At 39.8% G+C, this 13,211-nt stretch overlaps 1 protein-coding gene across 1 annotated transcript in view; it reads right to left on the reverse strand.

Annotated features, from left to right (window-relative positions):
- HERC1 (HECT and RLD domain containing E3 ubiquitin protein ligase family member 1) overlaps positions 1–13,211 on the reverse strand; it is a 174,190-nt gene that overhangs the window by 136,560 nt on the left and 24,419 nt on the right. The window contains exons 2-3 of the mRNA XM_079769878.1: positions 12,072–13,027; positions 2,824–2,919 (exon numbers count right to left, since the gene is read on the reverse strand). Of these exons, the coding sequence (XP_079626004.1) occupies positions 2,824–2,919; positions 12,072–13,001 (1,026 nt within the window). The 5' untranslated portion in view covers positions 13,002–13,027. The remainder of the gene's footprint in view (positions 1–2,823; positions 2,920–12,071; positions 13,028–13,211) is intronic.

A 13,211-nucleotide genomic window follows, 5' to 3' on the forward strand; every position in this document is an offset into this window, starting at 1 on the left:
TATAAGAAAAATCATAGCCACTCCCCCCCTGACCCCGCAAAGAAAGAGAAGGGAGGCAGAAAAAAGTCTACTCACAGAGCTTAGAAATGTATTTTTTGAAAACACCTAGGAGGTGGGTGGGATTCAGGGAAGATGACAATAGCAGGAGCAACATAGTTTTCTAAACATTCTGGATCACCACACAGAGCAACTAGAAGGCAAAATTCGCTCACTGGTTAGAGCATCAGTCTGCAGACAGAAAGGTTGTGGGTTTGCTTCCAGTCAAGGGCACGTACCTCGGTTGTAGGCTTGATTCCTGCCCCATGTAAGGGAGGCAACCAATCAATGTGTCTCTTTCACGTTGATGTTTCTCTTTCTCTCTCTCCCTCCCTTACACTCTCTCTGTAAATCAAAACTCCAAAACCATGCTTAGCATTCATAACAAAATCAGGCAACAATGGTAGTTCCAATAACTCCAGATATAAGCTGGGGGAGACAAACCACCACCAAACACAAAATCTGTGTGGTAATGACATTTGTGCAGGAGGAAGCAACAGAGTGTCTGACAGACCTCAGAACAGAAAAAAAAAAAGAAAGAAAGAAAGAAAAGGAAGAAACGAAAACAAAACAACCAATCAGGTAGCCACTGAAAAGTACAGTGAACCAAGCTAAGAATAGCAGTTGCAACTGAGAAAAGCTGTGCTCTCTCTGACAGCAGGTAAGTACAAGGGGTCCATGATGAAAAGTTTAAAACCTACTAGTAGAGCAATCTAGCTCTTGTGAACTCTTGAAATTGATATCCCTTTACAGGACAGTGCACCCACGCTGAGGAGAAACTACTGGGAATAAAATAAAAATTAAACAGAATACAGTCAACAGAAAGGATACAGTTGGGGAGAGGAACACAATGGGAAACCTTTTTTTTAAAAAAAAAAAATTACATAAAAACAATAGAGGGAGGAGGCCAAAGATGAAACAATATAAGCTTCATTACAGATAATAATTCAATGGACTGAAACTCAAATAGGTTTAAATCTATCAGTTCATAATGTTTTTCAAATGAAATCAATTGGTCAAGTTTGGAGGATGACAGGAGATCGAGTCATTAAACTGAAACCTAGTAAAATAAAAATCAGTGTTTAATAAAAAATCAGGTAGGGAAAATCAAGCATTTATTCTGCCTTTTCTATATGAATAGTAGCAGAGTAACCAAGTGGTCAATAAAGGAATCATTTCTATACGAAAACATTCTAATTAGTAAATTAAAGAGGATGATAGAATACCACCATTTTGCAACCAACCACTAATGAATTAATAGGACAAGTCATGAAGTATCAGGGCTGCTAATACCACAAAAAAAGAGAAACTGATGGAAGATCATGTATATAATCTTGCCAAAGTCTCTGCATCCACCTGTCAATTTTCAGAAAATACACAGGACCGACTGAACTGGATTATGAGTAATTAGCAAAATTCAGATTGTAGGCAATTCTGAAAAAACCCAGGTTTCTGAACAAATACAATGAAGGAAAAGGAAAAAAAATGGAGGGAAGCAATAGATTAAAAGATTTAAGACTTAAAAAAATTTTTTTCTAATTGATTTTAGAGAAAGAGGGAGGGAGAGAAACATCGATGTGAGAGAGAAACATCAATCAGCTGCCTCAGGCACACCTCTAACTGGGGATCAAATCCACAACATGAGTATGTGCCCCGGCCGGGAATCAAACTGGTGACCTTTCATTGCACAGAAAGACACTCATCCAACTGAACCACACTGGCCAGGGCAAGACTTTTTTTGTTGTTGTTAATCCTCACCCGAGAATATTTTTTCCATTGATTTTTAGAGAATGGAAGGGGAGGAGAGGGGGAGAAAAGCACTGATGTGAGAAAAATACGTAGACTGGTTGCCTCCCACATGAGCCCACACGGGACTGGGGATCGAACCTGCAACCCATGCACAGGCCCTTCAGTTCACAAGCCGACGCTCTAACCACTGAACCCACTGGCCAGGGGAAGAAGAGAGACATAGGTATTAAAATCACTTAAATAGTCCACAATAATGGGCAAGACTGAACTATACATAGTGTCTAAGGATGTACACCTGTAAAGAACTATAAAGAAATGCAACGAAGTGATTACAGTCTCCAACTTACAATGGCTTGATTTAAAACTTTTTTACTTTAAGATGGTATAGAAGTGATATGCATAATAAACTACATAAGATATTCAACACTTTACTATAAAATAGGCTTTGGGTTAGATGATTTTGCCCAACTGTAAGTTGATGTAAGTGTTCTCAACATGTTTAAGGTAGGGTAGGCTAAGCTATGATGTTTGGTAGGTTACATGTATTAAATGCACTTTTGACTAAATGATATTTTAAACTTATAAGATATTATAAACTTATAACACAATCATAAATTGAGGAGCAACTGTACTGTAAAAGTCAGTGGATACCTAAGTGAGGAGGAAAAGGGTTATGGCCAGGACATGAAAGAATAAAGTTTTATTCCTTTACTTGGGTACAAATTAGAAAGATTTTTTAAAATGATAAATCATTAAACCAACATTTGTTTGTATGTCTTTCTATATCTGTTTTACTTTTTAAAAAAATTACAGTTACCTTCATATGATACAAAATTCAAAATGAATAAAAGGGTATACGCTGAAAAATATGTTCCCTATCCCTGATGCCAGACACCCCAGGTCTAGAGACAACCACTGATGTCACTTTCTTTTGCATCCTTTCCAGAGGTAGAACAGATTATTTTTAAGGGATAAATACATGCAATAGCATTTTAACACAAAGTAATTTGTAATGTGAAAGCCATGATTATTACATACCTCTTCAAAGAGACATAAAGCTGCCTCATAGAGTGAGCACAACCCATCAGATGTTCTGGTTGGTTCCCTCCACTGACTCCGATCAGCAGATGAACCCTATAATTAAAACATTGTGAGGAAGAAGAGAGACATATGTATTAAAATCACTTAAATAGTCCACAAAAACATTTGAGAACTGTTTATAAGATTATGTGCATTAAGATCAAATCTGAACATTAGGTCATGAAATCAACTTTACAAATCCTCTCTAATAAAATGGTAATATGCAAATTAACCATCACTCCGCTATATAAGCCACACCCACCAGCCAAGCCATGCCCACCAGCCAATCAGGGCGAGTATGCAAATTAACCCCAATCCAAGATGGCTACAGCCACAGAGAGCAAGGTTTCCCTGGTAACAGAGCAAGCCAAGCTTTCCATAGCCATTGCAGGCCTAAGCCTCCACTCAAGCTACAAAGTTTCAATTATAGAAGGTAAACAAATTCAAACAAATGGCGGCAGAATGGAGCTTGAGAGAGCAGACCAGGGTTGCCGGCGGCAACAGGGGAAGCAAAGCTTTCCGCACACCCTGGCCGGGCTCACCCGCTTAAGGCTACAAAGTTTCAATTGTAGAAGGTGAATTAACTGCCACAGAAATGGCTGCTGCCCCAGAAATGGCTGCCGCCCCAGGCTACAAAGTTTCAATTGTAGAAGGAAAATAAATTCCAGATACCAGGGCCTCCCCTTGGGTTGCCAGGGGGCGTGGCCGGCCTGCAAACCACCACAGGCCCCTCGCTCAGGCCGCCCCACACCCCAAGGGAACCCCCACCCTTATCTGTGACACCCTTCAGGGCAAACCAGCTGGCCACCACCTGTGCACCAGGCCTCTAGCCTATCTAATAAAAGAGTAATATACAGATTGATCATCACTGCAACACACACTATAGCTGCCCCCATGTGGTCAAAGATCCTGCCCCCATGTGGACACAAGATGGCCACTACAAGATGGCCAGCAGGAGAGGGCAGTTGGGAGGCACCCGGCCTGCAAGGGAGGGCAGTTGAGAGGGACCAGGCTTGCAAGGGAGGGCAGTTGGAGGTGATCAACCCTGCAGGAGAGGGCAGTTAGGGATGACCAGGCTGGCAGAGGAGGGAAGTTGGGGGCAAACAGGCTGGCAGGGGAGCAGTTAAGCATCAACCAGGCTGGCAGCGGAGTGGTTAGGGGGTGATCAGGCTGGCAGGCAGAAGCGGTTAGGGGCAATCAGGAAGGCAGGAAGGCAAGCAGTTGGGAGCCAGCAGTCCTGGATTGTGAGAGGGATGTCCGACTGCCTGTTTAGGCTCGATCCCACCAGGATCGGGCCTAAACGGGCAGTCGGACATCCCTCCAGGAGTCCCAGATTGGAGAGGGTACAGGTTGGGCTGAGGGACAACCCCCCGCCGTGCACAAATTTCGTGCACCAGGCTTCTAGTAAATGTTATAAAAGATGTGGCTATAGAGTGAAACCATAAATTAATTGCCATTCCCTCACTGATGACCTTATTAAATAGTGATTTGTTCTAAGGGTCACAGGGCTTGAGCCAAAAACAATCAAAGAGGCAGAATTTTACAAATTACACATTTTTTTAAAATATATTTTATTGATTTTTTACAGAGAGGAAGAGAGCGGGATAGACAGTTAGAAACATCGATGAGAGAGAAACATCGATCAGCTGCCTCTTGCACACACCCCACTGGGGATGTGCCCGCAACCAAGGTACATGCCCATGACCGGAATCGAACCTGGGACCCTTGAGTCCGCAGGCCGATGCTCTATCCACTGAGCCAAACCGGTTTCGGCAAATTACACATTCTTTGTGGGTGGTCAGAATGCAGTAAATGGGATCCAGGAAATATTCTATTCCCCTGGGGCTTCCTTGCCCATCTGCCCCCAAGGACAAAGGCAAGGAGAACATAGCCAACTTGAGTGATGACCCTGACCAGAGCAGGAAGTCTGGCCCTCCCTTTTTAGTTTCAGCACAACTAAGATCCTAAAGTCAGTTCATGTGGCTACCTGACTACACTAGCAACAAAGCATCTTTTTTTCTAGCACAGCTGGAGGAAGGACAGTAAAAAGCTAGGAGATTCCTTGACAAGTGCAATAAGGGAAAATGAGATAGTATCATTAAACAAGACCAAACAATCTGAGCAATGTACAGCTAGCTAATGAATCACAAGGTTTTATCTTCCCTAACCAAGGGACACTAAGGAGCAAATGGCTTACATATTCCAGACTGTCCTGGGACAGAAGGGCCTCAGTCCCCACCCCTCTTCAATGACCTTCTTGTTGATGTTCTTTTAAAAATGAAACTAACCAGCCCTAACCAGTTTGGCTCAGTGGATAAAGCCTCGGCTTGCAGACTCAAAAGTCCCAGGTTCGATTCTGGTCAAGGGCATGTACTTTGGTTGCGGGCACAAACCCAGTAGGGAGTGTGCAGGAGGCAGCTGATCGATTTTTCTAACTCTCTATCCCTCTCCCTTCCTCTCTGTAAAAAATCAATAAAATATATTTTTAAAAAATAAATAAATAAATAATAAAAATGAAACTAACCAGAAAATAACCCCTGAGCCCTCTATATGCACATTTTGGTGAATCGACATATTGAAAAACACACCTGAAAAGCTAATGAATATTCTGTTAAGACTCTCCCCCTGAGACCTTCCCTAGAATTCCGGCAGGCCAGAGAGGTAAAAAGCCTCAAGACAAAAAAGCCACAGCTCACTCTGGCAACAGCACTCCCAGGCGTTGTATCTTCTCTGTTTTTCTCCTAAACTCTAAGACTTGCAACTCCTAACCCCACAAGACTTGCAACCAGGGGAGCAGTGGGCAATAGCAGCTTGATCCGGGCTGACCCCCTGAACCTGTCTTCAAGGACCCCTTTTCTCTGACTTTTCCTCTCCTATTGCTTTTCCTACCTTAAGCCCTTCTTTTGTTTCACTGTCTCCAACTTTAATAAACATACTCTCAAAATCACCTGGACTCGTATTGTGAAATCTTTCCTACATGAAGTCAAGAACCCACACAGTAACGAAGACCTACTCCGGGCCCAGACCCCGTCAGGTAACAATAGTAGCTCTCTGGGACTAAATGCCTACTCTCCACAGTAGGGCCCAAAGGCTATGACTAGAAATCATTCTCTCATTGAAAAATGATAAACCAGAAAATGAACTTTATCTTCACTGCTCCCTCAAATTCCCATACATATTCTTAAATCTTTAGATCACAAATATCAAGTTCTTTCTCTGATTTGCCAATCCTATAATTTTGAAATTTTCATCAGTGTCATTTATTTCAAAGGATACTGTATTATAAAAATATTTATATTCTAGAAGATCACATGGCAGATATACCATAGAAAAGTATATCCACTATTGTGGAGGGGTGGTTGGCCTAGATGCCCAGTAAGATCCCATACAACTCTACGATTATGATTTTATCAATTCAAATTATTTTAATCAACATGATTAATAAGTAATGTGAGAAATGAACATGTTGGCTATTTAATTTATCACTGGGTCACCAGGTACAAACCTGCTGCTACCAAAACAACTTTTCTTTTTAATTTTTTAAGGTGGTACTTCTCAAATTTTAAAATAGACATGAATTATCTAGAGATCTTGTTAAAATACACATTCCAATTCAATAAATATAGATGGGAGCCTGAGATTCCGCATTTCTTAACAAGCTCCCAGTTGATGCCAATGCTGCTGCCTGGTGCCCACTTTGAGTGGTAAGGCTTTAGAGAGCCACTTGTAGGTCTGGAGTCATACCAGAAGCTGAGTGTTCAAAATTAATTAGTCCTTAGACACACCAGGTATTGCTATATTAGCAAATACTTTGGGGCATAGCCTCTCCAAATTCCATAATTGGGAAAAACACAATTGTAATCTTTGGCTCCACTGTTTAAAGAACACTTCTAGTGATCACCAAGCCAATAGCAGATGAGGAACAGCGTGTTGTACCTTTCTAAGAGCTGGCACCAGTACCATCAATACCTTTTTTATGCTTTTCTACAGTATAGAGGAAAATGTTAAAAACTGTATAAAGTTTTCATAACAGACAGACCTGGGTTTAAATCCAAACTCCATCACTTTTTGGCTGTGCGACTGAAGGATACGATCCCTTATCCTTAGACAGAAATAATGCCTATATTATATAGGGCTGTTGGGAGGATTAACTGAAATTATGTATAAAACACGCCTAACACAGTTCCTAACATATAGTAAGTAGTAACTGCACTTTGCACCATGTACACTGAGAAAGAGAGAAAATACAGGGAGTCTTTAATAAATTATTGCTAGATTTAAGAATAAGAAACTAATAAAATATCCTTCAAACATTGTCTGCAGAGACTGTCACTGTTTTCTGTTCTTCCCAAAATAGTTGAGAGGCTTGTCCCAATCAATTAGGATTACAGATATCTCTAAAACCCATTGTATACAGAATTCTTAATGTGTTTTATAAACGTACTGCATAATATAAAAACAACAACAACAAAAAAGGGCAATACCTAAGCATTTTAAAAGAAATTAAATTTTGAAAACTATAGTACATTAAATGTATAACTATATACATTACTAACATGCCATAGGAAGTTCAATGGTCCAGAGATAAAATAGAAATTAAAATAACAAACTAGTGGTTTCATAGGTCTTCATTTAATTACCTTCTTCTTAAATACCTACCATTAAAAATAATGTAATACCTTTTATTTTTTTCACATTTATTCTTAGAAGATATTAAGACAAGAACATAAGACTGGATGGAGTACATTTATGTTCTTGCTATCTGGTTTTACTCTACTTAAAATTGGTTCAATGACTCCCCACTAGCTACAGGATCAAGAAGCAAGGGATTCAAGTCCCTACCTAGCTTGGCAGTCTCATTTCATCTCATCCCACCCCATACATCCAAGGCTTGCTCTTCCAGTCACTTTGTGAAATCTGGTCCTCTCATCTAAAAAATTCTCTAGTCCCCTCACTGACACATATCATGTTTGTAGGCAAACTCTTCCTACTTTTCAACTAAGCTCAGGGGTTCCTCCACCATATGTCAATTCCAGCCCCTTCCCCTCCAGCTCTCCTCCTGTATCCCACCTCCCTGTACAGACTTCTAGTACAACCCATTATCATTAATTTGAAATGTCCATGTATCTCTCTTTCCTTAAACTGCGAACTGGCTGAGGGCATGGACACTACAAAGCTTACTCATTTTTTTAACCCAGTGCCTAACAGTATTTGGCACACAGTGCTCAGTAAACATCTAGTGGCATCAAAGTCCAATGTGTTGTTATTTTTTTTAGAATTCACAGATATACACTGACATTGTTTCCCTACTCTTGATTTAAATCTAAGTTAATGAATATCTTGTGCACTCCCATTCAAACACAATTATTATGTGTATGGGTAGTGGAATTTAAAAATCACACAAGTAAATACAATTTATGGATTAAACTTATATTCTTTTAATCCTTATGCCAAGTACACAATTGATGGTTATGTGTCTCTTCCTCTAACATCTAGGTTGAGGATACATTTTATCCCAGTTGTTCAGGGGTAGAGAAACTTAAGACAGGGATGATCAGGTCAGGTTGTGGTCCAATGTACCAGGAGAGGTTCTAGATATTTTCTGAGTTCTCAGACACTACTGTAAAGTGTAAGAAGCATGGGTTCTGGAGACCAAGAGCATCAGACTCTATTGCTTATTGTGCAAGAAAAAATACTGAATATAAAATTCAATTAAATAACCATTTCTTTCCCCTAAGAAGTCAATCTGAGATTTAATTAAATTCAATATAATGTAGGTCTGTGGTGACTTTGGGAGCGAACTAAATTAAAAACAAAATTCTTCCCCCAGAATAGATCCAGGATTCCGAGGAAAGCAATCTAGTTTTCTGGGGTGTCCTTGTCCTAACAAGGGGTTATATTATAGTGTACAGTCTTGGTGAGTAAAGACACCTTTCTGACTAGGTGTATTTGACATTTTGCCCAGGAATAAAAAAGGCCAAGTGGAGAGAAACTAGAAATCCAGCCATAAAATAAACAATATATTTTCAATCTACTTTAAGTTAGGCCTTCATAGGGAAAAAAATAAATAAATTGATTTAACATATACCGGGGGGAGGAGGGAGGCAGAAAAAACATGAGCTTTACAGACACTCAGGGTTGTAGTAGAAATTAGTTAACACTGTGCCTGGCCCAAAAGTGCTTAATCAAAAGTACACATTAGAATTCTAGTTCTTTTGAGAAGGAGATGTGTAAATTTAGGATAATTGCCAGTTTCTTCATCCTTAAGATAAGGATAAATAATATCTTAGAAATTAACATGATAATTGAATGAGATAGTGCACATAAACCACCTGGTAGGTAGTAGGCACTTAATAAAGGTTACCCCTCCTCTTCCCTAAGTGCAGGTACTGGGGAGCAGTAAATAAAACAAGCCAAAAAGGAATGAAATGTTTATTATAGGTTTATTAAATGAAGATTAAAATACATTGGGTAGGTATATATATTTACTATAAATATTTCTTAAGCTTATAGGGCCAATTTAAACTAATAGCCAAATATTCATACAAACCTCAAGATAATGAGACTAAACAGATACTGAAGAAAGCAATCTAGTTTCCTGGGGCACCATCTTCCCACTAAGGGGCAATATTGTAGGATAAAGCCTTAAGCAAGCATGGGGAAGAAACCTCTGACTCAAGGTATTTAGCATTTTGTTTAAGAAGGAAAATACATCACGAGCAAGCATATTATCATACTAGAGGCCCAGTGCACAAAATCTGTGCACGGGTAGGCTCCCTAGCAGCTGCTGATTGCCAGCCAGGGCCTCCCTTCTCCCAGTCGCGGGCCAGGGTGGGGCTGGCGAGGGGGAGGGATAGTGGGCAGTTGGCCAGCCAGCCCCGCCCCCTGATCAAACTCCTGGTCGAGGGGACAATTTGCATATTAGGCTTTTATTATATAAGATAACTAGATTGTACAATCATTAATATATTTTCTTTGTAACAAGGCAATGCAAAATAAATAGACTGTAAAATGAAGAATTAAGCGACGCTCCCAGAAATACTAACACATGCCCATGAGTAGATACATTATTTCAGGTCATTAAATGGCATTACATGTTTGAAAGCAGTGTAAATTTAGAGAATGTTACCAGAAAGTATTAAGATCAGAAAATTAGAAAAATAGATGTGCAAGTAAATGAGTTTAAATATTGAATAAGAAAGTAGAATAAGGTCTAACTGCCTGTCACAGGTGTTCCCTCAAACATTTCTTACTTAGATTATTGAATCTCCGGCTCTCAGTTTCCACTTCAGGTGAAGATCATAGGGCCCTGTCAATATTTCCATATATTGAACAAAGTACTATATGCTTTCCTTGTCTTGACTTTAATGTAAACCAGGTGAAAATGAAATGCTCTGGTTTTAAAACAAATTCAACACAATTGTTTTTTATGAAACATTCCTGTTAATCTAAGAGCTTCCCATTTTTTTGGAGGGGGAGGGTCTTGAAATATACGTACATAATTTATAAGTGGCATTTTTAGTTATTTTAACTAAATTTGGTAATTGATATTTGGTAATTAAGGGCACCAAAAAGACTGATCCATGTAACCCAATTGAAATTAAGTCAGTTTATAAATGTTTCAGTCTTTATATTCTAAATTTGTATTCTTTTTTATGTTTTTGTTTTTTTATTAATTTCAGAGAGAAGAAGGGAGAGGGAGAGAAGGATAAAAGCATCAATGATGAGAGAGAATCATTGATCAGCTGTCCCTACACGCCCCCTACTGGGGATTGAGCTGGAAACCCGGGCATGTGCCCTAACTGGGATCAAACTGTGACTTCCTGGTTCATGGAACCATGCTCAACCACTGATTCACACCGGCTGGGCTAAATCTGTATTCTTAATTTGAATTTTTATTCTTGGTTTTCACAAAGGCATTACGTTTCAGTCTTAGAAATTCTTGAAATTGATCATACTACACTATAATTTATTGTTTATTCTTTAATGTGGTACCCAATGTTAGTTTCTTTTTTTTAATCCTCACCAGAGGACATGCTTAGAGGGAGGAGGAGGAGGAGAGAGGGAAAGAGAGGGAGAGAGAAACATGGATGTAAGAAACATTGATCAGTTGCCCTCCATATAACCCAACCAGGATTGAACCACAACTCAGGTATGTGCCCCCACCAGGAATGGAACTGGCAACCCTTCAGTGCACAGGACTTCGCTCAACCAACTGAGCCACTCCAGCAGGGCCCAGGATTAGTTTCATAATAGTCAAGCAATTACTTTCCTCCAAGAACAATACACTCTTTTCACAGATCTTTGCTTATTAGCTCATCACTCCCCTTCATTCAGGTCTCTGCTCAAATGTCACAATTCAGTGTCATCTTTCCCTGACCATATTAATAGCATACCTTTCCCCTCCCCACTCTTTGCCCTGAGCCTATAATTTTGTATGACAGGTTCCCTTTATCTCCCTAATTTTAATTCTTAGGACTTCTCACTATCTGAAATTATTTATTGACTGACTGATTCCCTTACCAGGCTGTTAGCTCCATGCGACAGAAACTGTATTTTTATCTGCTATATCCCTAGGGCAGGGGTCCTCAAACTTTTTAAACAGGGAGGCCAGTTCACTGTCCCTCAGACCGTTGGAGGGCCGGACTATAGTTTAAAAAAAACTATGAACAAATTCCTATGCACACTGCACATATCTTATTTTGAAGTAAAAAAACAAAACGGCAAAAACACCCGCATGTGGCCCGCGGGCCGTAGTTTGAGGACGCCTGCCCTAGGGCCTACAATAACACTTGGCACAATGCTTAATAAAAATTGAGAAGGATAAAATTAGAGATTTTTTCAAAAGACCTCCACACTCATTTCACATGAGTTTACTATATGAGTACACTCATTTTACATGAGTTTACAACAAAGAATTAGATGAACTTCCCAAGTTCACATAAATAGCCATAAAACTAAAACTACAATCCTGACTCCTGATGCAATGGTCTTAACTGAACTAACTAGCCTGTCCCTGAATTACATATTCACATCAACTTGTATAAAAGTTTATTCACTTCAAGTACATAAAATATTTAAATAACTTAACTATCACCAGAACTCTCAAATCATCCCATATTACCACAAATATGTTAAAGATTTGGTGGACTTCTCCCAAAATCATTAGATAAAAATTTTAAAGTTGAGATTTATATAATACATACCAAAGAACGCCTCATCTGCATTAATATCGTCATAAAGCAGTCAAAGCTGATCATTCCTTCCTGGCTTGATAGTAATTTGCTTTTCTCCATGGAATTTACAACTGCTGAAGCCCCTAAAGCCATTTCGATCCATTCAAGAAGATATCTCAAAGAGCCTCGTTGAGCTGCTAAACCAAGCAGCAACTCAGAAGCTAATCTTCGACCTAAAGTGTCTGCCCCAGAATTGGGAATAGTTACTCCTTTAAGAAATGTTGTTACTTGTGATAAGCAGTCCAAGCCCATTGGAGGAATCTTGCTTTCATTTGCTAAAGATAATGGTGGTAAAGAACTCACAACTTCAATTGCAGTATGAATAACGTCATTGCAAAGACTGAGACCAGGTCCCGACACAGGCATCATCCAACTTTGTCTTAGAAGTGCAAATAATAAACTTAGACCAGTTCGAACACCCATTTCTATAAGTGCATCAGTGCTTGACCGGGGACGTTCACTAACAGAATGGACATCTGCTGAACCAGAACTGCTCTCTGGAGAATGCTGCTGCTGTTTCACTTTGCCTTTGTCATGGTATTTATTAGAAAGTGCATAAAAAACACGCTGGAGTACAAGCAGTCGTTTCCGAAGTGCCCCAGCAAATGGGGAATCTGAACAAACCATCTTCGCTAGTGCTAGCTGGCTGCTAAGAAGGGCATCCAAATAGTGGTCCTGCTCATCACTTGAAAGAGACTCACGTTCAAAGTCTGGCAACTGTGGTCCTTTGAGACACAAAACTTGTTGGGGCAAAAGTATTACTTCCTTATTACTGACCAGTTTAGAATACAGAACAGCAACCCCTTCTCTTGTAGCAATAGATTCACTGTCCTCTGTAATCCAAGAACTGTTTAGGTGTTCAAGCCATTTCAGTTTCACTGGTGGAACCATAGTTGCCATGTTGATTTATTCTTTAGCCATTAGTTCTGTAAAGGAAGAAGAAAAAGCAGTCAAAAACTTATATGGATAATTCATAAAATGTTTTTAACTTTATCTTATACAAGAGGCCCGGTGCATGAAATTCATACACGGGGGTGGGTGTCCCTCAGCCCAGCCTGCAACCTCTCCAATCTGGGACCCCTTGTGGGATGTCTGACCGCCCAGTTGGAC

The sequence above is a fragment of the Cnephaeus nilssonii genome, assembly GCF_951640355.1.
Source record: "Cnephaeus nilssonii genome assembly, chromosome: 4".
NCBI classification, from domain to species: domain Eukaryota; kingdom Metazoa; phylum Chordata; class Mammalia; order Chiroptera; family Vespertilionidae; genus Cnephaeus; species Cnephaeus nilssonii.